General features: G+C 48.7%; 2 protein-coding genes across 4 annotated transcripts in view; both read left to right on the plus strand.

Annotated features, from left to right (window-relative positions):
* Positions 1 to 48: 48 nt before the first annotated feature.
* On the plus strand, positions 49 to 20,819 carry LOC117903406 (anaphase-promoting complex subunit 7). 2 transcript variants are annotated; one of them, XM_034815405.1, is made up of 8 exons: positions 49 to 327; positions 396 to 900; positions 970 to 1,631; positions 1,721 to 2,001; positions 2,060 to 2,267; positions 5,070 to 5,080; positions 16,429 to 16,433; positions 20,808 to 20,819. In XM_034815405.1, coding segments are annotated over exons 1-8 (1,746 nt in total). In that variant the 5' UTR covers positions 49 to 255; the 3' UTR covers positions 20,810 to 20,819. The 2 variants fall into 2 exon arrangements, with proteins under 2 accessions (XP_034671296.1, XP_034671295.1); XM_034815404.1 differs by lacking the exons at positions 5,070 to 5,080; positions 16,429 to 16,433; positions 20,808 to 20,819 and having other exon boundaries at positions 2,060 to 2,533.
* Positions 3,117 to 26,668, plus strand: part of LOC117903404 (GAS2-like protein pickled eggs) — a 47,634-nt gene continuing 24,082 nt past the window's right edge. Inside the window, exons 1-2 of one of the 2 annotated variants that reach the window (XM_034815399.1) lie at positions 3,117 to 3,619; positions 8,952 to 9,036. The gene's annotated coding sequence lies outside the window, so the exon portion shown is untranslated. Of the gene's footprint in view, positions 3,620 to 5,971; positions 6,244 to 8,951; positions 9,037 to 26,668 lie in introns of those variants that run through there. The other variant, XM_034815400.1, reaches the window with a different exon arrangement.

Here is a 26,668-nt window from a genome sequence, read left to right on the forward strand (position 1 = left end):
TCAAGTTAACTCCTAATAAATACATTTATCCACTTTTCGCATGCTAATTAGTTTTCCAATTGTTACTTTTTCAAACCAAGCCAAGAGTTTACAGAAATCGAAGCGCAAGCTAGCAGTTCCAAGAACCAGTCCTTTGAACAGTGGCGAACCAGCTGAGCCACCTCTGAGTTTTGGCGGCATTTGTGCGCAGCAAGGAAAAGCAAAAGGAAAGGCCGAGACCCTGAGACGCTGAGACGCTGAGACACCCGAGAGACCATGGAAAACGCACTCTTTGCCAATGTGCAAAAGCTGTACGACCACAGGCTCTACGAGTCCGTCATCCCAGCGGTAAGCAGCACATCCTGGAAAATCCATTCCACAATCAAAATCCCTCCACAACTCTCCCCCCCACGCAGGCCAGCCTGTTGAGCACTTTGCTGCAGAACGATCGGGATGTGGCCACGCTGGAGATGGAGTACCAGGTGATGCTCTACCTGGCCAACGCACACTACAAGGAGCGAAACTTCCGCTTGGCCCACCAGCAGCTGGAGTCCGTGCTGCACACACGCCGCACCATGCTGCGCTTCAAGAGCGCCTGCCTGACGGCCATCGAGATGATGAACAGCCAGTTCACAGACGCGGAGCTCCGCTACCAGCTGGCCGTCTGCTACAAGGAGGTGGGCGAGCCGAGCAAGGCCATCAGCACGCTGCAGGCGCTGCCAGCAAAGAGCCGCACGCCGCGCATCAACATGCTGCTGGCCCGACTGCACCATCACGCCTCGCCCGGCAGCAAGGGCAAGGCCGACGCTGTGCTGTCCTACAAGGAAGTGCTCCGCGAGTGCCCCATGTCCCTGAAGTCCATCGAGGCGCTGCTCGAGCTGGGCGTCGATGGCATCGAAGTCAACTCGCTGGTCATGAACGGTGAGTGGCGGTGAGTGGCGGCGAGGCCGCACGCAATGCAAAGAACCCTTCCTCATTGGCATGTTGCAGCTGCTCCTGCGCCGCGGAACATCGAGTGGCTGAGCACCTGGATCAAGGGTCTGGCACTGCTGTACGGCTGCAAGCACCTGGAGGCATCCCGGGCCTTCCAGCGGCTGAACGACAACACCAAGCTGCGCCGCAACGAGCATCTGCTGGTGGAGATCGGGCGCTGCCTCTACTACTACGGCAACCACCTGCAGGCGGAGCAGTACCTCAGCTCGGCGGTCATGGCCTACCCCAACAACATGGAGGCCATCAGCCTGCTGTCCGTCGTCTACGAGCTGAACGAGCAGAGCGCCGACGAGCAGGAGAAGCTCTTCACGCGCGTCACTGCCGATCGCGAGTTCAGCCCCGCCCACTGGTTCGTGCACGGCCAGAAGATGTACAGCGACGCCAAGTACCAGCGCGGACTGGCCTTTGTCGAGCGCTGCCTCGACATGGACGCGCGCCACATCGAGGGCCACTTGCTGCGCGGCAACCTGCTCATCGCGCTCAAGCGCTACGGCGAGGCCATCGTGGCGTTCCGCAACGTGCAGGGCCTGGCCTCCTACCGCTTCGAGGTCTACAAGGGCCTCTTCCACTGCTATGTGGCCCAGAAGCGCTTCAAGGAGGCGCAGACCATGTGCGTCTGGGCCATACGCAGCTTCCGCACATCACCGCGCAGCTACACGGTGGGTGTCGTCGGTGGGGTGGGGGGGATCCTCATTGTGTGTTGGCTTTCACTTCATTTCATTCCATTCCATTCCATTCCATTGCACAGATGTTCGGGCGAACGCTCTTCCACTCCACCAATCCGGTGGCCAAAAGGAGTGCCAAAAAGTTTGTGGAGCGATCGCTGAAGATCGACGCCAGCTACACGCCGGCGGTGGCCCTGATGGCCGAGATCTGTCAGTACGAGGGCGCCACCAAGGCGGCCATCAGGCTGCTGGAGAAGCAGGTGATCAACTACCCGAATCAGAGTCTCTACACCCTCCTGGGCGACATCCTGCGCATCGAGAAGCAGCCGTTCAAGGCCCTCGACTACTACTACCGAGCGCTCAGGTGAGCGCGGCACACGGCAGAGCCAGCCAGAAGCGTCTCTAATCCCTTTTCGTTGCAGCGTGGACTCGAAATGCGTGCGGGCCATCAATGGGATAAACTCTCTGAAGTTGGGTGGCTCCGTGGGCGGAGAAGGCAGCAAAGATGCCGCAGCCGCAGCCACAGCCACAGCCGCAGACACGGAGCCAGGCAGAGCAGATGGCTTGGCCACTCCCACTCCGACGCCCACGCCCACGCCCAGCGAGACCGCCAACCAGGAGTGGCAGATCGTGCACAGCAACGAGCCACTGGAGATGTCTTCCGAGTCTGGGGCGAGTGATAGCAATGGCGATGAGGCGGTCAACATTTCGGAGCCCTTCTGGCAGGATGTGGAGATGCTCAGCCAGGAGTAGTCCCCCACAGCCACTCATCACTCATCACACAACACACAACTAGTTAAGCGTTTTTTAATGTCTGAATGTTAGTCCTTTGATTGTGAGTGTTAGTTGTAAGATTTTAGAAATTGTTTAATTGTAAGCCCCACACACACACAGAAGGGGATCAAGTGTTTTGAATGTTGCGCCTCCTAGTGCGGGGCTGCCAACTCTAACCAATGCTGGAACTAGTTCTGGCAGCGAAGGATCACAGCTGCGAGCTAAATTGATGATTCAAATATGCGGGCTATGATCTAAACACACACAAAAAAACACAAATATCGTGACTTGCTCACATATTCGAAGAGTTAATGAATACGCCACATAAATATCCATATTTTAGTTCAATAAATACATTATCAACAAAAATGCATAGCATTCGCTCTCTAAGTCAACGCAAAAATGAGAACTCTGGTATCTTCCAATCAGAATTTTTGGCGCGCAAATCGGGCGAGATAGAGGTAAGTGCATATATAAGGTATATCAATCTATTCAACTCCCTTGAGGTATATTAAAGAACATAGGGCATCGAAATTCCCAGATATTGGCATAAAACTGAATTTCAAAAGCGAGGAATATGATTTTCGTCGTATATTCATGTATATTTCGAAAAGAAAAAGGTATATTGCGGTATGTTTTTTACGGCTGCGACGGCATGTCTTGCCGACAACGCCGCGGTCACACTGTCACCGGACCAAAACAAAATGTATCGTACCGTTTATCGTTGAATGTTTTAAACGTGCGCATGCGACCGTTTCCCGCTATGCGACCGACTTGCCAACGGCAATTTTTGTGTTGCGAATTTTTTTGAGTTATTTTTTTGTTCGGCAAAAGTATCCGCCACCCGTGTGCAAACGAAGCAACAGTTTTTCAAAACAGTTATTCCGCGCTAGTCGAAAACCGAGCTAAAATCTGTCCAAACAGTCGTCGGCCCGAAGCGCTCTCCGAACGGACAAGTACGCGAAATACGAACTCTGATACCGAGATCCTTCGAAATTCGGTGTGCATATCAAACAACAATATACAGTACACTATATTGATAGACTATGAATGTTTATTGAGATTATTTAATTCTATTCAGTTTCGACACCATTTTTGTTGTTGCAATTCTTGTTCGTGAGAAAGTTCGCTAAGCATACAAAAAAAAAAACACAAAAATACCATTTGCATAAATTTACTCGGAGATCTGAGATCGACGAATACTAAAGGTTGGTTTGGTTTTCAATTCTTCAACAACATTTATGCACACATATTTCATTTTGCAATAATTTATCACAGCATTATTCATTTCCGTTCCGAATGGCGTTTCACTTTATCTTCATGCAAGTTTGTAGAGGGTTTAATCTTTCCGCCTCATCATATAATAAATGTGATCCCTAATTTTGATACCCAGGATTTTCATACATAATTATTTATGTGTACATATGTACATATGTATGTATGTATATTTATGCACTTTAATAGCTCTCTGATAAATTGCCCATAGGAACAATATAACTGCCCCAATGGTTCCGCTTATCAGTTTCGTTTACCATTTATCATCCACTTACTATTTCGCGTTTTCGCAAGCAAACAAAAGCGAACGAAGAGCCCAGAGAGGAAGATGTGATGCAACGAAAGTTTCGAGCTAACCTTTTTTTTGGTTGCTCGATAAAGAAATGATCACAAGAAAACAAAATAAGCAAAACAGAACAGAACAGAGCAGAAAGCGAAGCTTAGCATCTGTTGCTTGGGGCACACACGCACACAAGCACGAGAGAGATTGGGCATTGGACAAAGGGGAGGTTTGTAGCTGCCTCAATATCAGAATCGAGTGGCAGCAAAGCAATATGTTAATACAACTTTTATCAAGCGAAACCAAAACGCTCTTCATACACGCACTTGTTGATTGCTTTGCTGTACAAAAGTTCATCATATAATTTCTGTGTCCACTGATCGTTCTCCAAGGGTATCAAATGATTTGGTTTGGCCTTTAAAGACGCCCTTCCCTTCCTCTTTACTTTCGCTGCGATTCCCCCCCCCTCCCCATAGGTCTAGCGAGTTGGTGTGTGAATTTTGTGGAAATTGGCGGATACGCAGATTCGTCATGTCATCAAGAATGGGCACATGGCAGAGGTTGTGTGCAGAGTTCTCAGTAGGGCCCGGGCTGTGGTGTGGGGTGCCTCGAGCGGCGGGAGTTCCAGGAAATTGAATGATGAATAAAATTAAAATCTGCTGCTGCATGCCATAAATTAACTACACCCGCTCATTCGCTCATCGGATCGGTCGCCCCTCAAGATTTTTGTTTGTTAATTGAAAGCAATAATCCGTATGAAACATAACAGGATCCCACATGCATGCGTACGCTTGTGTGCTTGTATTTGTGTGTCAACAAACAATTTACAGCTGTTTACGCCTGTTGGACGCTCTCAGCGACAGCTCAGAGAGGAGTCGAGCGAAAGAGAGCGAACCCCCATCGCACCACCACACGAGAGAGCGAGAAAGCCTTGCAGCAGTTTCGTTGAAATTTGATTTGAAACGCAGTAAATGCGTGAAACTGATAAGAAGAGAGACTTTCCGCTGCACTCTCCCGCAGTGGAACGAATATGCAGATAAACAAATGCACATACACACACACACACACAACATGGCTGTACATGTAGGCACACACATCTGGAGGGAAGAGCCGAGTCCCACAGTCCCACAGTCCCACAGTCCCGCTGCTTCCATATGCTCCGCAGGGCCATGGGAAACGCATGCGCCCTCCATTCAAAACACCTCCCGAACCCCTCTCTACCACAGATAGCGTTTATGGATAACAATAATTTGCAGGAAGAGTCTCGAAATCAATGCACAGTGGTTGTCGCAACGAAATGTGTCAACACTTTTATGATCATTTGACAAACAGTGATGTTGTGCTTTCTGTTAAAGATTCGAGGAAGCAATTAATAAATTGAACAATTTCACCCACTAGAGCTTCCAGTTTACGTGATTCAAAGCCATTAGCTTCTGTTGGGAATATTATTGCGTAATATATCAGGGTTCATACATGTACATATGTCTGTACATACTCACATACAAATGTGCGACTCAAAGTGCTCTCTTCGCTGTCTGACTTGTTCACATTCCACATGTTCCTCTTGCCCTCTCGATCGGCTCCTAATTTACTTCGTTGCACATACCAACCGCTCCACCTTGCGCCAGTACGAAGGTCCAACTATTGGCAAAAGTTCTCTCTGCTGCTGCTACCGTGTTGCGGCCTCTCTTCTAATAGTTGGGCCCAGGACTTGCGCGGAAGCTGAACAGAAGAAGAACATTTGCAGCCCAGGAGCAGCAGCACCAGCAGCAACCCTCTTTTGCGGTGTGGCCTGAGATGTCGTCGTCAGTCATATGGTCGTCGCGTGCTGCCGTGTAGCGGATTCTCGGAGTCGCTGTGTTGCGGTACTTCGTGTCGCGCGGTCCACGTCCAGGGCGCACCATCAACTTCCCCGGCAAAATCCTTTCTTCCTTGCAGTGTCGGCTTTTGGTTCTACTTCGGTTTACTGTTTATAGTTTATGGTCTTGCTTTTACTCTTCTGCAATGTGTTTTTTTTCTTGTGATGTGGTGTGAACGTGCAATAACTGACGCTGACTGCGCTGCTGCAACTACGCCTGCTGCTGGCGTTTTATATTTTTTTGGCACATTTACCGTTATAATAACGTGCTTCCTTGTCTGGTGCCCGATTTTTGGAGCCACTGCCACTGCCGACGCTGTCACTGTCGCTCTCGCTGTCTGTACGGCTGCCGCTGCCGCTGCCGCTGCCGCTACCGCAGCCACCTCTGTGTCGTCGCTGTTCGGGTCGCGTGCAGAAAAGTAAGCGCAGAATAAACCGTAAATATTAGTGCTGTTTTTTAGTGCTTTTTTTTGTTGCCATTATTGTATAGCCAGTGTAGTGTGTGTGTGTGTGTGTGTGTGGCAGGGTCTATGCGTGTGGAGGGTGGAAACCATCGATTTGCGTGTCGCGCAGCCCAAAAAACACAGCCACAGCCACAGCCACATTCAAAAATCAAAATCGAATCAGAGCTAACGGGAAAACAAAAGAAATCAAATGCCAGAAATGCGATTTCCTTTGATCGAAATGTGAGAGATAGAGAAAGAGCGAGAGAAGCTTTTAAAGGAGCATCGAATACTGAAAACTTATTATTATTATTATTATTGGCCAGAGTTATTGCTATTTATTGGGAAACCATCGTTGCACCTGTACATACATACATTCCGTTGCATGTACATCTGCAATGTCTGGGCGGCGTGTACCTGAAGAGAACGGTTCTATGCCGCACGCGGTGTACTCTAGAAGGTGGAATAATGGAGAAAGGGAATAAAAACAGTAGCCATGGCATCAGTTGAGTGCAGACACCCGCCTCAAGAAACCACAGATTACTCTGCAAATCCAGAAATTAGCTTCATAAACACATTTAAGAGAGTACATAATCGATCGATTCGGAAGGGTATCAAGTGATCGACTACTTTCACTGTCGCATTTCCTTCTGCCAAACATGTGGCGCATTTAATTGTATTTTCCACATGCAACAGAACCCTGATAACAGCCCCTGCCCACCACCCATCTTGAATGAACTTCAAACTGAAGTTTCTCTGAAGTTTCCACTTAACGAGTAAAGGGGAAAAATGACAAATCACAAATGCGAGATATGTAAAATGTATGTAAAATGTACATAAATATGTATGTTCAGACGGGTATTCATACATGTTTATTGATGTACATTTTATGGGCGCAATTTGAACATTTATCCATAAAGTATCTACATATGGACATAGTTGAGGGATCAGCAGAACAACGATTCAGCTAGGAGCCACCTTTCATATGATAATATTTGCGTAGAGCTTCATGGCTGCATCGATAAGAAAGTCCATCCATGAACAAAGAAAGATATTCCTTGGGCTTGAGAAATATTGAAGATAACAGTGGGGATTCAGCTGGGGAAACCATATCAGTATTTGCAAGCACAGAAAAAGTAACTCTGGGTTGGGGATTTAGAGTCCTCCCCCGTGTTTCTATGGAGAAACAGATTCGGGAAACATCGCGAAATCTTTGCCTAATTAATGTTGGCCCTCGACCATTCCCCTCTAGCCTTTTAGTCATCGTTGCATGAATAGAACTCCATAAATGTACTCCTGCTCTATGACGCTCTATGACAATGTGGCGGCGACTCTTCCTTTGTTGGCGAAACTATTGTGAAGGCCTTTCTGGGTAGAATTCCCATGAGTCAGATGCCTGCCCACCGATCCCACCCTCCATGGGGGCGCCTCGTTTGATGTGTTTTGTTTGCCAGGAGATTGAGTCACGTCAGCTGTTTGCGGGCAGAGAGAGAGAGAGAGGGAGGGAGAGAGCGGGCGAGAGCGGGTGAGAGGTCTGACCTTGATGACCGCATGCGCGGGCATTCGTCACGCACTCCTTGTGTCATCCTCCCTGCCCTGCCCCCTCGCTGCGCGGAGTTTGCCGAAAAGGTCAGCGCAAAAAGCGCATTATGGCCGGCTCGTCTGTGGCATTGACCTTGCCCAATTCCCAAGTACCTGACTGCAGTTTCTGCAGCGGCATCGTGCAGAATTCTTGAGGCTCTTTCGTGGGAAAGTCATCGAGTCATCGAGTGAGGTGAGTCGACACCAACGCAAAAGGTGTCGTAAATGTACTCTACGATTCCTTGCCCCCGGAGGTGGTCTATTACGATTGAGTCACTCCCGTGGACACGACTGCCCGTGGGACCGCTACCCAATACCCAGTGGAGGTCCCTCCACGGCCACGGCACACCCAATCCATGAGGATTGCTCTCTTGGTGAAGCATTTCGCATTTCCTTTGATGTGTTTTGGTTTTTTTTGGTGCGCAAATTTCGTGTTTGACGTTTATTATTTTGTGGTTCTCTTCGGCACTTCCGCTTGTCAAACATTTGTCAGCTTTTAGCTTATTGCCAACTTCTGTACCCACCGCTGGCGCTGCCGCTGGCGCTGCCGCTGCCACCGCTCCATCTCCCCGCTTCTCCCTGTCGCATGTCTAGCTGCGATTGCGAAAGAAACCTACACCTGAATTCGAATCTGAATCTGAATGGGAATCTGAATCTGAATCTGTAGCGGAGTGTGCAACGGGGAGGGGGAGCGGGAGGGGTGCACTGGGACCGTCTGTAGAGCCCACCTTTTGGCGGCGGGCCTCTCGGGCGGGTTTTCGCTCATTTCATCGCATATTTACGTAGGCCATTTGAGCCAAGTTAACGCCTTTATTTATTGACTTATTTGTTTAGACCAGCCAGCCAGCCACCTCTCTCTCTGTCTCTCTCTCTCTCTCTGTGCTGTGCTGAGGTGCGTGTGTGTCGCCTCACTCACGTTTCAATGACAAAAAGCAAATAAAACTCCATTTACCGTTTTCCTACTTACGTTTCCGATGATGTCACACACTCGGTCATTGCATTATGGGTTCGAATGTGTACGAAGTACCCCCACAGACCCAGTCATGGAGCATCTATTCATCATCCGTGTGTACATGAGTTTTTCATTCTCGATTTCCTTTCAGCTGGGGCAAAATCACCAGAGAAGAATACGAAAAACGAAACACCAAAGCGGAGAAGAGCTCTGAGAGACGTCAGCACATTTAATCGGTAAGTTTATGGGGTAAAATCTTAGAAATAAATGTTGAAGGACCCCGGGCCGTTATTCTCTCCGCGTTCAGCAGCACAACTCGCGGATCAGTGGATGAATTTGCCCAGTGGTGAGCCGCACATGAGCAGTGATTGTGTCATTGATAAGGAACGGTTCTGTTTTCCAGAGCAAGCTCTAGAGAATCCCCCAAGAGCACCCCTGAACAGCCATAATTTGCAGATAGCTTAACGCTTGGCGCAGATCTGGCGCGATCTAGAAAGCAAATGCGTCCACCGCACTTTAATCAGTCTGAGTTCTGGGAAAGCGTTCCGCTGTCGTGGCATGAATCATGCTACCCAATTCCATTCCATTCCATTCCATTCTGTGGCATCGTGCTCGTATCTTGGCCATGATAAAAATACAAGTGGTTTCGTCACACGAAGACCAAGATGACGACGCCACGACGCCTCTTGCTGCCCAAATATTTTCGGGGGGATTATGTCGTAGGTCAGGGAATCAGAATGTGCGAATGAAGCGCACAGCTCACTCGAGCGGTCATGAATGGGCAGAGCGCCAAAAGAAATGCGTGACTCACAGGCGCGAGTGGGCCGCGGACCAAGACTGCATTTTCGGTTTCACTTATCGAGTGGCTGGTGTGTGTTTGTCGCCTCAATTGGAATTCAATTCAGCGGCTCACGGCAAACGCTTGTCGCATCGATAAATCGGCGCAAAATTCATTCACTGATTGCCAAAAGTGACAATCGATCGACCGATCGATCGGTGGATGGATGGATGGATGGATGGATGGGTGCGGAAGTCCCAGCAGTCCCTCCGTCTTCCCCCTTAAATATTATTTATGATTATCCACTGCACGATCGGTTTGGCTGCCAGTTCGTCCGCTCCCGAAATGGACAGCAGTAAAAGTGCCACCCCCACGTGTCGAGCGTTTATTTATTTATTTCGAGGTAGCAGGAGAGGAAGAGTGTCGTCGGGGATGGGGAATCGATCGTTGGATCGTCTGGCAGTTGATCAAACAGAGATATCTCGGATCGGTCGCCTGTAGGACTGTAAGCCAACAAAGTTCTTGGCACGATCATCATATTTCATGGCAAAAGGGAAGGGCCAACGAATTCAAACGATTTGTCAAGCAGAAAGTGAAACCATGGAAGGGTTTTCCGACTGCAATCGAACGATCATCGTTCTGGAATCGCTGATGATAAGAGCTGATGCCCTCTTGCCTCGTGTTCGTCGCAGCCACTGTACACACTTCAATTCACTTCACACGGAGACGCATCAATGTAAGTCTCGTCCACATCTACAAGCATCTTCAGCCACTTCACTTGGAGTGCCGGAGCGACAGAGATTCCCAGGCCCCGGGCCCCGGGCGCCTTGTGAATTTAGTTGTTCGCGCACGCAATTTGCCGGCTGCTGGTTGCTGGGTTGAGGCTTTGTGGTCATGAACCCGAAATGTAGTTGCCATTTTATTTGTTTATTAATTGCTGAGCCCCCCCCCGCCCCAACTCCGGGCCTCGCCAGCTCTTGATGGATGATGTGGCTGCATCTCCAACTCGAAGTCCATGTGGGCTGTGGGTGAAGTGAAACCATTGAAGTTGTCTGCCATCGGCCTGAGGCGGCTTGTCCCTGATGACAATGAAATGCTAAAGTTTCACTTGGTGCTGCAGGCGTATGCGGTGGCGCCCCTCCACCTCCACCGAGTGCCATGCGATTTGATGTAATGATCCACGAGACGGAGACTCTTCAAGCCAAGACTTTGCGGATCGCATTATCCATGATCTGCGCACTGAAAGTGAATCTGGAGATGATCTCCTGGGCTAAGCTCAATCCCCTTTCCTCGATCCAGAGATCTTCCAAGATCTGCGCAATCCCTTAACCGACCAGCAGCTCATTTAGCTGTACAAATTTCCCACAAGCGAACGGCTACCTAACTCAGAGCTTAGACAATTCTCTCCGGAATATCCACAGCTTAGATCCACAGATTTGGCTTCGCTTTTGCTGTGGAGATTTTCCCATCGCAAAGCAGGCGTGAAATCACTTTTATTATGATGATTATTCCACTCTTTTTTTGCTCAGCCTACGATCACAGCATTATTATCAAATTAACAGGCCAGGCCCATTGTTTACCCACCAAATTCAGCAAATGGAGTTGCCAGCGGAGTGGCGCGGAAGCCGATTAAATGCTCTCGACGATTGTCGCCTATTAACGAAATCAACTCGGATGCGGGCCGATGCTCTGATGGCCCTAATCAAAACTGTATTTACGAGATACGGCGACACACACACAAGCACAACAAGTGCGAGTGTGCCGAGTGTGTGGATATGTATTTGCTTTGGTGTTTTGGTGTTTGGGTGCACTGTTTAGTGGGTCAGGGGTACCAGCGGTGCGCACTTAAATTTCATTACATTTAATGGCATTTAGTCATCAAGGGATTTTCGCTGTCTTTTGCTGTTGCCGCTTGACGGAATGATGAATGACGAATGATGAATGATGGCGACAAGCCGACAATCGAGTGTCCAATGTCCAGTGCTCAGTGCTCAGTGCTCAGTGATCAATGATCAGTGGATCAGCGAATGCCAAATGGTTGCGCAGGCGCTTCGCCATCCCACAGATGAACCAAAATCAAAATCAAAACCAAAACCTGATGTGCCGCAAAGGTGAAGACAAATTGGGCAGCTTACATCATGGAGTGGTCCACAGTATTTACTCGTATGTACCCGTACCCCTACCCGTACCCCTCCCGTACCCCTACCCGTATTGAATGTATTTTTGGCATAGCCAAAAAAAACAATATGAATCGCTCAAAGGCTGGCGGCGGGCAATTAAGAATTTCTGTCTCCAGCTCTTTGGAGTTGGCCTTTAGTTTCGAGTTTCTGTTTGGTGTCTGGGTGGGCGCGAATGCGAATGCGAGATGCGAGATGCCAGTCAGTGTGTGTGCTTTGTGGCTCATTAAGTGGCTCAAATGGCAAGACCGTTGCTGTTGGCCGGAACCAGCCCCGACCCCAGACCAAAGACATGAAATTGTACGGGCACGGACACGGGCACGGGCACGGGCAAACTCAAGCCAAGAATCATTATGTCAATGTCAGTTGTGTCTCTCCTCTCTCGACATTTGTCTAATTTGTTGCTTGAATTACCTCATGAGGCACCAGAGACGGACACGGAGACCTCTGCACTTGAGACCTGAGACCCGAGACTCGAGACTCGAGACACCCCTCGCTCGGACTCTATTCTCGGTGATTTGGCAACCATCTCGCTGGAGTGTGTCAAGTGGGGGCTTCGATCGGTTCGCTTCTCCTCAGCCACCTTGTTGTGTGAACCTTCTGCCAGGCTGCATTCCCATGCTCATCTCGAGTGATCTTTCTTGCTGCTCATTTTGGGAACAAAAAGGATCACCGGCAGGGACAGGCACAGGGACAGGGACTGTGACTTGGCAATCCTCAGTCCCCAATCCCCAATGGCCAATCCTCAATCCTACACCCGAAACGATCCATCATCTCCTGTGTTTTGTGTGTTTTTCTTTAATTACTATTACTATCTGGTGTGCACAATTTGTGAGCGACTTCTCCGAGTTTTGTTTTGGGTTTCCGATGCTGATCGGTGATCTTTCGGCTGCGTGTGTGTGTGTGTGTGTGTGTGTGTGTGTGTGGGCCATATGGAAACGATCAGCTGGCTAGCTGCAGGGTATCATAGCTGCGTGTTCGTCATTCCCCTGATTGGCTGATGTGCTCGTAAAAGCGTAAGAGCGTGCCTCGTGCCCGTTGCCCGTTGCCCGTTGCCCCACCTCCTTCAACGAGCGGAGATCATGCAACTTTTATGATCACTTTAATGTGCTGCCTCTCCGCTCTCCGCTCTCTGCCCCGCAGCTGGATGGGATACCTTGATTGACCAAACATTAGATGGATCATTTAATTTCAACCATTTATGGATATTTTATGGGCTGAGATTTGCATTTGGCCAGCTTTCCATTTGACATAATGAAACCCAAGTCGACTTCGACTGCCGCCCCTCAATCGCGATGGGTTTTGATGAATGGAATTCCGCTCAACGCTGTGTCGAACGATGGCCGAGATGATCCCAGAGGCCAGAATGCCAAAGGAAAGCGCCTCAGCTCGAGGCAACTTCCGGTCCGTGTGGCACTATCTCTCAGTCCCAGAGTATGGCAAACACCGGCCATATGGTGACACGAATCGAAGAGCAAATAAGCAAAGTGAGGCCCAGTGCCAGCCCAGTTCCTCGGCTAGTCACAGCCAAAGAGTTACTTCCTATCTTATCTCGTGTGTTTACGTACGATTTCTGTTCGATTTGTGATAGGGCTTGCCGTTGACTGCTCCTATCTGGGCATAGAGTCTACGAGTTCGTACAGCCAGAAGTGTGTGTCTGTGTACCTACGATACGCCACTGAGGAGTACCCCCAGAATACATTGAGTGAGTTCATGTCTGGCCCAATTGTTGATTCAGAAGATCTCTTCATCATTGGCACCAAGAGCACAAACAAAAGACTAGAAACTAACAACTTATTTCCAGTTGTAGCTCCGAAGCTCCCAGTCTGTGTGCTGTAGTTTTTATTGTGTTTACACTTGACTCCATCATGCTGGCGATGCTGGGCCGCTGGGTGCGGAGGGGAGTGTGGGCATTGGCCATTGGATCGTGTTGAAAAGTCTCTGCAATTAGCACGCTTTCAGTGCATACCAAGCACACGGCACACGGCACACAGCACACACTTTTGGGTCAAGGTTAGTAGCCCATCCCCTGCCTCAGCACCGACTAGACCCAGCAGCGACCGGCCCTAGTCCGTGCCCATTAGCAGCCATCAGCAACAAATCTATCTAACCATGTACACATGTATCCATCCATCCATCTATCCATCTATCCATCCGTCCATCTATCCGTCTGGCTGTTGTCGTATTTGTTTCCCTCTTGCATTTGTTGTAGCTTGATGCGCTGCTCTCTGTGGGCGTAGACACACGGCAAACAACTTCATTCGTGGAGCCCCAAGAGTGGAGCGTTCCACTCAAGGCAAGGAGTTGTCCCCGGTCTCATCTTTTGGGCGCCCTGCGTGGCTCGTTGTTTGGTCTTTCTTTTTCTTTGTTATAAAATCCTGAGACCACTGGCAATCATTGTAGGAACTGTCCCTGCCACAGCACATTCGTATTCGCAGATGAGTCCGTTCACTTGTGGGACATTTCTACCAGCAACGCGACTCTGGTTCTGTGTGCATAAACATATATCCAAGTAGTCAGAGAAGTTCCTTGGCAAGCGAAGGCCACTTCGTCCCCAGTTCGGGTTGCCCTTCTGTAATTTCTCTTGAATGCTCTCAATTCAATTCAATTGAGAGCTCTGCGAATCCCTAATTGGAAGAGCACGAAGACGGAGACACAGAGAGATTGAGAGAGCGCGAGCACCGAGAGAGGGAAATGAGCATGGAAATGGAATGTGAATGTGAATGTGGAAGTTGAAGTCACAGTCGCAGGCCCAACCCCCCATATATGAAATGAATCAAGATGCACATACATTTATGTACTACATACTTTATATAAATCTATATATATATGTGCATGTGTACATATGTACTCTCCCCCCCTGCGCCACACCGCCTACTTGGCCCTACTTTGCCCTCTTCCACTTTCATCTTTTGTATGCTGCACAGTTCCCTGGCTCCCCTGGTCGCCCGGGTTCCGTTTCTGCTCTTGTGAAGTTAATTAGAACGATGCACCATACATGGTGGCTGCTGCTGCTGCTGTCGCAGGGACTGCTGCCGCGAGGATGGGGAACTGCAGTGGGGTGAGGAGCAGCAGCAGCGGCGGCGGCGGCAGCGGCAGCGGCTGCTGTTGGATTAACGGCACACGTGTCCGCATCTTGCGCTTATTTATTACCTTTCAGCGCCGACCAAAAGAATTTTCCCTTTTCTTCTTGATGATTTTTTTTCCGTTCATTTTACACATTTCTGATTTGATACCCTGCAATCTGCCACCCAGTGGCCATGCTCGACTAAGTGGCGGAGTAGCCGTGATAGAACCGAGGCGTAGTTCCACTTTCTGCCTCTTCTCTTATGGAAATTAAATCCCTGAAATTGTTATTTTATTTATTATTTTCTCTTACGCAATTTGACATGCAGTCGTTGGAGCTCTACAAAAATAGTAAGGTATGCAAGTAGTGTCGCGACTTAAGAAGCGTCTTGCAACGTTCCTCCTCGTTTTCCACTCCTTTCCCTCGCGCTCGCTTCTAATGAATCGCATGTCGACAAAACGATGCTGCAGACATCGTTCAGTGCTCTCTCTCTCTCTCCGTCTCTCTCCGTCGCTCTCTGTGTCTCCCCCTGTCTCTATGCCCTCCTTCGGGGCGGCGGCGTCAGCCCCGTTCGAATTCCGAGTTCTTCTTCCGTGGTGCATTCCTTTCGTGCCAAAATAAAATGAAATAAAATACAACTTTTGTTGAAAGGTGGCACCCGGGCAGGCGCAGGCTCAGCAACGTGGACGGGAACGGGGACGGGGACAGGGGCAGAGGCAGGAGCGATCCACTGAAGCGCAAAGTCGAAATTGCTTTGCCCTGGAAAATGTCCACACACACACAGACACAGACACACAGGCATAAATATTTTCCAATTGAGCAGACTATGCAGTTTATTGGTTTTCAATTTTCAGCCCTTAAGCAATTGCCCTTCTGCCTGCCTGCTGCCCTCCTGCCTCCTGCCTCCTGCCTCCTGCATCGCATCTCATTCCAAGCCAATCCAATCCGTTTCATTCCATTCCATTCCTTCTTCACAGCCCACCTAGTCACACGGTTCAGATCCAAGCGGCCCCATGGGTCTGTATGTATGTACATATGTATGTATGTATGTATGTATGTATGTGTGTATGTGTGTATGTGTGTATGTGTGTATGTGTGTATGTATGCACGTGGATAGTTGCTGCAGTTTCAGTTTCAATTGCATTTCTGAGGCACGAGGAATGGGGTTTGGGGGTTTGGGGGTTTGGGCTGTGCCATCTAACAGCTGGTGGGGAGGATGAGCCTTTGCTCTTCGCTGCTCCAATTACCGGAAATAATCGTTGAACGCCTTCCGACTGCGACTGCGACTGCTCCACCTCCCTCCGCTTGGGTAATTCTGAAATTAGAGTGCGAAACCTCAAGCATTCCACGTGTTTGAGTTTGATTTATATCCGTTGAGCATTGAAGTCTGAGTGAAGAATAATTGAGTTTGAATCTGTATTCTGTATTCTGTATTCTGTTCTGCATCTGCTGTGGCTGCTGCTGCTGCTGCTGCCCCACCATTTGGCCATAATAGTTGGCCCAGTCTCTTGTTGGCCCTGAGTGAGCCGCCGCCGAATGCCATTTGGCTGGCTGCAAACTCATTTACTAAAACTGTTTGAATTATTAGTGACTGCGACTTTGACAGCGTCTGTCTGGGGGTCTGCAGTGCGTTTTAACATTAATTAACAAGGTGAGTGGCGGGGCTGTGCGGGCGGGCGGGCTGGCGGGGTGACCGGTTTTGGGGTCAGTCAATGGGTTAATGTCTGTTTGTTGTCGCAGATTTGTTTAATTACGAGTCTGCGCCCCGTCGAGGCGGTGGGTGTTCGTGCAGTGGCACTGCGAGGGGGTTGGGGTGTTACCTGGTAGCGGGGGAGTGGCTGGGGCAGGGGCAGGGGCAGTGGTGCTTCAAATTCGTTGCGCATGCGCAGCTCAAGAACAGCAGCAACAACAAGTTGCAACAACTGTCAATGTCGTTGCAACAACAACAGCAACAAACTATGAGCTACCTTTGACAAAATGCCGACACTGTACTTCCCCCTTTGCCCCCCCGAATATTGCCGGCTTAGCCCCCTGCCCCCGCGCAACCGTCTGAAGTCCACACGTTTTTCGATTCGTTTCAAATTGCAAAAATGCAACAACAAAAACTATCAACATACTCAAAGTGCATTAAAGACACACACACACACACACACACACACACACACAGAGGCAGAGAGAGAAAGATAAATGTAAAAATATAAATGTACAGACAGACTCGAACAACTAACAAGTACAGTGGAAACTCTGCTCGGGGTTAGCCTTTGACTTGACACAGTCGTGAAGTCAACGCAAAGCTTCTCCTGTGGAGTTCCCGCTGTGTCCTTTCGCCTAGGGAACATTTTCTGCAGCGTACCAACTGCGTGCATGAGTCGCAGCGAATCAATTATATTTATTTGCTGTTTGAATTTGTATTCCGCTGTCGCTCCAGCGATCAACCACTGTACCATCGCTCAGATTTATGTTTGTTATCAATATAAAAAGCATTTTTTCCCTCTGCTTCTTCCAATCGCATTTGCATTGGCGCATACAATTTGCATAAATAATTCCATTTGTGCGGCGGCAAGTGAATAATATGCACAGCAACAACAAGCAGCAGCAGCAGCAACAGCAGCAGCAACAGCAACAGCAACAAAAAGCGACTCAAAACTAAAGTGAGTGCAACAAAAGTGATATGCAGCACCCCTTCATCAATTCCCCACAAGACACACTCCCCACTCCGCTGCTGCTGCTGCTGCCCTGCTGGATGGCCATGCAGTTGCCCCAACGACTCCATCCGGTTGCAGTGCCATGGGGCAAGGCTCTCAGGAGTGTGTGTTTGTGTCTTCATTTTGGTTGGTTGCTGGGGCTGCGGAGGGGTGTGGGGCAAACGTTGACAGATCTCGAATTTGGGGTGGGAGTTAAAGTCATTGCCAGACTCCCCCATGGGTCTCCCTCTAGATCTGCCCGTCCCCTCAGCTGTCATTGCAGTCGCTTTATGGATTCCCTCATCTCCGTGACACTTGCATACATTTTAATTGGAAAACACCCTTCTGGCGGCTGTTTTCCGATTCGCGCCGCAGAGTGGGAGCAGCCATAACGGCCCTAAAAAGTGCATAAATATATTCCATACGCTCTGAAGATCTACACGCTAGATGGATATCAATAGAATCTCATACAACACTCTTGTCTGGCTTGCATGGCCAGCACATTTTTATTCTCCGTTTGCAACTCTTTCGATTTGCGATTTTCGATTTGCTCATTCCATTGCATATTTTCCCGTATAAATTTCGCACAAGTGGAAGGACTTCCATGATGCGATCAGCTGTTAGTTTTGCCAAAACTTCTGTCCATGTGCTTCTGGTTGCCTCTTTCTTTTATTTTGTATTCCCGTTCTTTGGCGTTTTGCTTCCCCTTTATTACTTTCCCTGCTCTTTCCGTTCCTGTTCGTTCTGCCATGTAAATTAGCGGTACCTTTCCCCCCTCCACCCAGAACCCACCAAACGTCACGCCTCATTTTGTGGGCATTGCGAATTCTTTGTTCTCGTTTATCGCTGCGCAATTCGTTTGGCCCATGCCCATGCCCATGCCCATGCCCATTGCCCATTCCCATTCCCAGTAGTTCCATTCCCATTCCCATTCCCATTAACGGGAACGAGATTACTCCACCAGCAGAGGAAATTCTCTGCCAGCTAACTACCCCTTCATATAAAACATTCGTACACATTTATTATTATTATTAATGTCCATAGGAAATATTCATCTGGTGGGGCAGCAGTCGCTAAGTGCTGCTCTGGCTGTGAGGCAATTAATCGATTAGCCCAGCCAGGCGGGCGGGCACATTTGTTTCGCATTTCTTCCATTCAGACTCAGTTCCAGTGCCAGTGCCAGTGCCAGTGCCAGTGCTCCCCCGCCTCGTGCACTGTCGGGATAGTGGCGCCGACGCTGTTGTCGCCTCTCCTGTCACCGCATTAACGATCGCCCGGCAATTTGCCAGTGAAATATGACGGAACAATATGATACTCGAGCTCGTAATAATGCACTGGGCGTTGGTCAGCGAATATGGCTATGGATATGGGTGCCAGTGCCAGTGGCAGTGCCAGTGCCAGTGGCAGTGCTCGGGGAATGCGCGTTTTGCATGCGAATGCCAAATGATCGAGTGCCTGAGTCTGAGTGCCCGAATGCTCGATGGTCAATGCGGAAATGCCAAAGCGCTGACCAATGGTAGCGAATGCCAAAGATCGAACTGGAGCAGAGGTAAAGGCAGCAAGAACCGACAGATAGATCAATGCCTCAAGTTCCAACGAACTTTTCCAGAGAATTACTTTATCAGCGTGCAGACTTTGGCTGGCAGAGATCTTCGCTCGAGGGTCGTCTCTGAGGGAACTCATTCTGCGATCGCTGATGGATCGTGTTGGAGCTGTGCCATTGATCTATTGACGAACAATCTCTGATCTCTAATTGGAGCCCTGAAACGGAGATCTAATTATGGACACAAGTTCACGGCGCTCCTCTCGTGTTGCACTTTGCTCGGAGTGTGTGTCAAAGTTGAGACGATGATGCGATCATCTCGTGTAGTGATCGCTTCGCACCGAAGAGACCTCATCGAAAGCTAATTGATTGTTTTCCTGCCTTCTATCCAGCGGCTCTTCTGCTCACCTGCTGCGATTGGGTTGCTTGTGGTCTCCCCTTTTGACATTTTTGTAAGTCCACTTGAAATGTAAATTTCGAAATGGAAATCGAAGTTGAAACTGAAACTGAAACTGGCCCAAGATCTGTACGCTTTTTGGTGGCCTGTCCGTGGTTTCTGTTGTGATGCTTTTCGGCCGTTTGACAAGCTCTTCGGCATTCACATTCACACTGTCGCTGGTCGCTGCTCGATGTTTGATTGCTGGATCATTATCAGCAATGGCTCGGGGGGCTTAATGATCATCATCATCATCATCATCAGATCGATTTTGGGTCTGATCAATTTTAATTGCTTCAACCCCTCCTCCTCCTGCCTCTCCTCCTTGAGGGCCGCCGTCGTAAATTAATTTAAAGCGTTTCACCACAAAATCGAAAGTAAATTCATTTCCAATTTGATCGTTTACACAATTATATGAAGTGCGCACATGCGCATGCGCAGCACTTGTATCCGTAGCCCTCTATCTGTATCTGTATCTGTATCTCTGTGCCCGTCTCCCCTCTGACCCTGGCCAATCGATTTGTCACTGGCAGGGCACCCAAAAGAGCTCGCTTTGCCTTGCCGTTCGCTGTTTGTGTTTGCTCCGACTAAAAAAAAGACAAACACTAATTAATTGTTCTAAATATGCGACAGAAATATCACGCACAGGCCTTAGAGGAGGTCGAGACGAAGAGACAACGAGTTGGAGATGGAGATGGAGATGGAGAGACTGCAGCCAGAGATGAAAGACCTCTAATACGTATTTGTGTGTGTGTGCTTTGGGGCAACAAGGTTAGCCGTAAATAGCCCTGGGAATGGGACTCCAAAATAGCCCAGAGCCAGAGCCAGAGCCGAGGCGACCATCATTCGAATGGATCGCATGGATCATTGGCCGATGAGAAAAGAAAACTCTTTGCAGAGTTCCTTATGGAAAGTGTTCCTTGTGGATACTTCTGGTGGGATATGTTTCAACGGTTAATGATGATGATGATCAATGGAACTCGTAGACAACAGCATTCAGTCAGTCAGTCAGTCAGTCAGTCAGTCAGTCAGTTAGTCGACAGCAACAACAAAACGCCCAAGACTCATGCCGGAAATTGTAGAACGTGTTTATGCCACAATTTCAAGTTGTTAAGCCACGCACAGACGACAGACAATGCGTCAGACGAACAGCGACAACAGCGACAACAGCGACAACAACAGCGACAACAAAGCTGCGCGACATGCGTGCCAAAGTAGATGTACAGATGCACAGATATACATACATACATACATATGTATGTACGTACAACCCAGAGAATGGTGAGAGGAGAAGAGGAAGAACCGTTGCAGCCACCTGAGAGGAACTCTAGTCAAGGGTTTACCCCCATATCTTCACACCTCGCTGCAGTCGGCACTGAAAGCGAAACTATCGCACAGAAACGTGTACATAAAACACTCATCCACATACATACATACATACATATATACATATGTACATATGTATATGTATATGTATATGTACTTACCTCTAGATCTCTTCCACGCTCACGCGTGGAACCCCACTTCATGGGTTGGTGAAGTGATCCAAAACTGAACTCGATTCGAGTTCTTCATTCATAAATTCTTCATTCAGATTTGGTACGTTCGGATCGCTGCGGTGCGGCTTGAATTGGTTGGGAAGATCGTTTCATCTGCGGATCACGTGCCTGCCATCAAACACATCGCCAGAGGGGGGAGCAGAGTGGGAAGGGGCGCACACTCGCACTCGTACTCGCAGTTGGTAGTTGATTGAACCGATTCGTAATAACGTGGCCAGACTCACGAGCGAATTGAGTTGTTTATGGAGGTGGAGGCACGTTGACATCAACGCCTCAAACTTCACCGCCCAGTCCCAGTCGCAGTCGCAGTCGCAGTCCCAGGCCCCTGGCCCGGCCCTCAGGCTCCCCCCGTTCTCCTGTCAATGCAAAGTCCAAGTCCAACTCGATGTTGAAGTTTGGTTTGTTTTCCTGGTCGCTCGATGCATAAATTGGAGTGATCCATTGCCATGCGTGCTGCATACCAATCATACTCTCGGAGTGTATTCCCCCCAAAGAAGTTCTCTGCCTACAGTACGTCTCGCAACTGTAGGACACGAAGGGCCAAGCCCAGCTGAGCTGGAGCTGGAGCTAGTAGGGGATGGCTCTAGATGTGCTCCAGTTGAGGTCTGGTTCACCGTGGCCTGGTTCGGTTCCTCGGCGGACGCATTGTGCGTTTTGGCCATTTGGCACTGACCTCGTTACACTGTTGCTCATATGCTCACATGCTCATGCGCGGATCGGCTCGGCTCGGATCGGATCGGCTTGGCTCAGATGGCTGGCAGCAATCAGGCCGTAAATGGTTAATTAACAACAACGCATAACTCTCACCTGGCCAAAGCTGGCAGCAGAATGGAAATGGAAATGGCAATGGCAAAGGCAAAGGAGGTGGGACAGAGACAACAGACAAGAGACTTTATGGACATTCTCCAATTGTGTGCAGGGATCCAGATCCAGATCCAGTTCAAGTTCCCCCTCCTAGTTCTAGTTTTAATTGTGGCTCTGTTCTGGTGTGGTCTGCTCTGCTCTGCTCTGGCCTAGCCTGGGGACTTGCTCTTGCTCTTGGACTCGGTTTCCATTTCAATCTTGTTGACTTTTGTTCTTGGGTTCTGTTTTCGTTCCGTTTTCTGTTTGCTGCTCGCTGCCATTGTCACGGGAGATGAAGATGTGTGGCGATTGTGTCACACCTCTTGGCCACCAGAGGAGTGTGTCTCTCTTGTCTTCTCTCCGCTCGCTTGGCCAATGTCAATTGTCATCAGATAGTCGTTGTCTGCCTCCTCAGAACCTCGGACAGCACCCACTGCCCAAGGGCTTTGGTCACGCTCTGCCCAGAACTGGGCTGTAACCCTAACCTCATTTACTGGGACCTCAAAATAATGTAAACATTAAATGCCCGTTGGCTCGTTAACGGGAGATGTAAAGGCGCGTATGTATGTATGTATGTATGTATGTACATATATGTATATGTATGTATGTATGTATTTTTATGTTTGTATCCCATTTCCTCTTTTCTTATTAATCATTCGATTGATTCCCACTTCCCGAGAACTTTCCAGCCCAAAAGGATTCTCTCAAAATGGAATAATTTATGAGGTATAAATACATATGTAAATACATACATATGTACATATGTATGTATGTACATATGTACATACATATATGTACATATAAATCTTGTGTTTTTTTTGCATATAGAAATTACCAAACGAATCGAACACATTTCTGCATAAATACTGAAAAATTACCCTTTTTGCGGATTCTTCGAAAAGGTCTCTCGGCATCACCTTCATCTCCAACTCCAACTCCAACTCCCCCTCACCCTTCACCCTTCACCCTTCTTTGGAGATGGCGACGGCATTAAGCCTGATTAGGCAGCACTTCAGCCAAAGTCAAAGCCCAAAGCCCAAGCCGGGTCGGACCGGACCGGATCGGATCGGAGCCGTACAGAAAGAAAGCAACAGCAACAATAACCAGGGAGAGAAAAAACGTTAAGTGACGGCGAGGCGACCAAAGAAAACAAAAGTAAACCCGACACAAGTTCAAGGTCAAGAGCAGAGCAGAGCAGAGCAAAAGCTGCGCTTGAAAGGTGTGCTTCACACACACTAACACACACACACACACACACACACGCGCGCGTACACAACAGGCAAACGAAAGGTGAACGCAAGCGAGGGAGAGAGTTGGGTTGGTGAGAGCAGAGGAGAGCAAGTGAGCGGGAGTGGCTGCCTGGTCTGGCTTGAGATGTGCAGCTGCGTGAGGAGAGAAGTTCGCAGTCGGCAGAGGCAGCATCAGCATCAGCAGCGCCGCCACCATAACGACAAGAAATGAAGGTTAGCCCCGCCCGAGGGTCGATGCCACTGATACCCTTTTCAGTGTCTTCATGCCCATTGAGTGCATGTGAATTGCATTTTCTTGCGTTGCGTTGCCTTGCCTTGCCTTGCGTTGCGTGGACAAAATCTAGTGAGAATCATAAGAACCTGTGCAAGGGTATAAAGACAACAAATGAAATGACTGAGAAAAGCGGACAAAAGCAGCACAACATCTTGCAAGATACGCCGGCAGCAGCGCAGTCGCCGTTGTCATCGTCGTCGCTTTTTTTTTGTGGCCATGGTTAATGAAAGTCAGAAAAAGACAGAAGAACAGAAAGACAGACAGGCTGCGAGGCTGCGAGGCTTCGAGAAACGAACATTAGAAGTGGCGAGGTAGAAAAATGCTTGCAGTCGCCGGCTTTGTTCCTCTCCTGCGTTCGGCTACTGCTTCCCTTCTCTCCTGGTCACCGTTGCTTCCAGCAGTCTGCTGCTTTACACTCCTACACCCTGCAGCTGTACCGCACCACTCTCTACCGCCCTCCTTGCATACCCTTCCCGATCCAACCGTCTAATTCTAGTGGTATTACGTCACTGGGAGAAACATAAATAGTTTATGGTGGGTACTTAAGACTTTGATAGTGCAAAAACTTTTCAGGCTGCTGCTCAATGTAATTCCCCACCATTGACTGATGGATTTCAGCTGATAAGATTTCTAAGCAGTTAAACATGTTGTTGACTTCCACGTTGAGTTCTCGTTCGCTCTCACGGTGACTCTCTTTGGATAGGGTAGGTCATTGCAGTGGTCGCTGCAGGCGAACCCAAGCCTACTCCCCCCTCTCACTCACCCAACACTGGGGCAACCCACACTCCGCGATTCCGACGGCGACTGCGCAAATGACTTTGAGTTCGAGTCTCAGGCTGCAAGCTGGGGACTATTGCTATACCCTTGATGAGGGTATTATGATAACTTTGCAGAACCTATTGTTAAGCTACACAAAGAATATACCACGGACACATGTATTATCTGTTAATAATTCCATTTGTGGAAACTTGCTTGTTTCCGCAGATAATTCAAACAAAAAACCGAACAAGCCAACAGACGCGACTGTCAGGGTATGTGGAGCTTCGATCCGTGAAGCTTTTGGCGCTGCTGTTTTTGTTGCTTTTGTCATTTGAAGTCTAATCAAAACATTTGAAGTTACTTAAGAAACCTACGCAGACTTAAGTTGCGTTTCTTGTTTCGAATTCGAATTCTTAACTTGTCGCAGCTTTGTCTTTGTTCGCGTCTGTCTGTCCCACTGTCTCCATCTCTGTCTGTCCCCGCTGTAGCGGTTGCTGTTGCTGCTGTGCTGTTGCTGCTGCGCTGCTGCTGCTGCTGCTCTGTCCTCTCACTGTCTGTATTTTTTTCTGCTGTCTGCCGTTACAGTCGGAGGCTAAATACATTATAAATTAGGTTTTTGCGACATTTATTTGTCTACCAAATAGTAAAAGGGACGTCTTTAAAATGCCCTCTGTTCAGGTTTGTGTTTTAAAGTTTGGAAACATCCATTACAGTACATCCGCATTGATCTACAAATGTATCATACAATTCCAAATTTGGTGTTCTTGAGTTTCGGTGGCCTAAGTTTGGTGTCGTTTTTATCTTGTTTTTATTTTGTTGTTGCTGTTTGCTTTTTTGTCTGCCCTTTCAAATGATACAACAGCTTCGGAAGGTTACCCACATGCCCGTGTAAGTTTTGATCACTTAGGTCCCAGACATAAAAAGAACGACTTCTTTATACATACAGACATATGTATGTATGTACATACATACAAATACATATGTATGTACATATGTAAGTATTTGTTTGGTCTAAATAGCGCCGCCTTTTGCCTTCCCCCCCGGGTGACTCAGTTCTTTTGTGAACTTTAGTGCTGGCGCCGTGCCAATGGATAGTGCCGTACTACCTCTTAGTCAGCCGCAACTTGCACACCTCCCACCGCCCACTCCACCAGAGTGGAGCTAGTCCAAGGTCGTCGTCCTCCTACACACGCTTCTCACTCCAAGCCAGCGACAACGCCATCAGCCATGCTTACGAGCAGTAAATGCAAATTATAGACAAACACACACAATATGTAAATACATATGTAAATATGAATGTAAATAAATTACAGTAAAAGCTCGCGGAGAGGACCAGCAGTCCAAGGATACCGTTACTCGATATGCTCGAGAGATCCCCCAAGAGAGTGTTTTGGCATAATTGTAGTTCGATTCAGTTCGAGTAGAAGCCAAATCAGAGCACTTCATTTTAAAGATAATCGTACTGGCTTTTATTTTCCCCATTTTATTTGCCCTTCTCTTCTGTATTTATGCTAAGTTCTAGAACAAAAGAGAGCGACAAAAGTCCACTCCATGGCACTGTTCATTTGCGTAGATTTTACTGTTAATTTCTCTGGTGGCCAAACTGCAAAATGGCGTTGCCTGGTTGTCCTTTTGTGTTCCTCGCTCTATTGATTTCGCTGTGAGTGCCGAAACGAGAGACAAAGCTGGGACATAACTTCGCCAAGTGCATTTACCCTACTCTGCCCATAAAGCACCTACAACAGCTGGATGGAGGGGTGGAGGGGGGGCTGAGGGTGAGCGAGTGGCGCATTTATGGTGACGCTGACAGTGATGACGCCTGACGCCTGACGCCTGATGGCTTGATGCTTGATGTTGCAAATGTGGCATAGGAGATGATGACAATGCCACAGAGACAGAGAGACACAGAGAGAGAGAGAGAGACTCTTTCCATATGGCAATGCATCAGGAGACAAAAGAAGAGGAGATGCAGGTGGAGGGAGCCATAAAAGGAGCCACACAATCATCTCCGTGTGTATGCAAACGAGAGAGAGAGAGAGAGAGGGAGAGAGACTGTGGACTGGGGACTGTAAGGGAACTCCATTCAAGTGCTGTTACCATTGTTGGCTCAATGGCTGAAAATGGATAGATAATAACTTGTGAAAATAACTTTTGCACTTGAACGAGATTTGAAATTGTTGCTCTGCTCCATGGAACGGGGAGGGAGGGGAGGGTACATGGAGCACATGGAGCGCTGCATCCAGGGGTATGGGTTGGGGATTTTTGCCTGTCAAAATCATGGTCCATGGTCCATGGTCCATGGTCCCATGGTTCATGGGTGATTTCTGACATGTGCGAGTGCATCAAGTTCAGGCCATGGCGGGAATGTGCTGGCGGACTGCGACTGTGACTCTGTGTGTGCGGTGGTGTGGGGATGGGGATGGGGATGGGGATGGGAATGTTGCTGCCTCGAAATGAAATCGTTTCGATTGTCGCTTCAAGTGTCATTGAACGTTCGG

Source organism: Drosophila subobscura, chromosome A (genome assembly GCF_008121235.1).
Source record: "Drosophila subobscura isolate 14011-0131.10 chromosome A, UCBerk_Dsub_1.0, whole genome shotgun sequence".
Taxonomy (NCBI): Eukaryota; Metazoa; Arthropoda; class Insecta; order Diptera; family Drosophilidae; genus Drosophila; species Drosophila subobscura.

What these genes read in the sequence shown, in the direction of transcription:
- LOC117903406 (XM_034815404.1), top strand. Translation starts at nt 256, where the DNA reads ATGGAAAACGCACTCTTTGCCAATGTGCAAAAGCTGTACGACCACAGG. An exon ending in ACGAGTCCGTCATCCCAGCG is followed by an intron (nt 328 to 395) that starts GTAAGCAGCACA and finishes CCCCCCACGCAG; the next exon opens with GCCAGCCTGTTGAGCACTTT. An exon ending in CATCACCGCGCAGCTACACG is followed by an intron (nt 1,632 to 1,720) that starts GTGGGTGTCGTC and finishes TCCATTGCACAG; the next exon opens with ATGTTCGGGCGAACGCTCTT.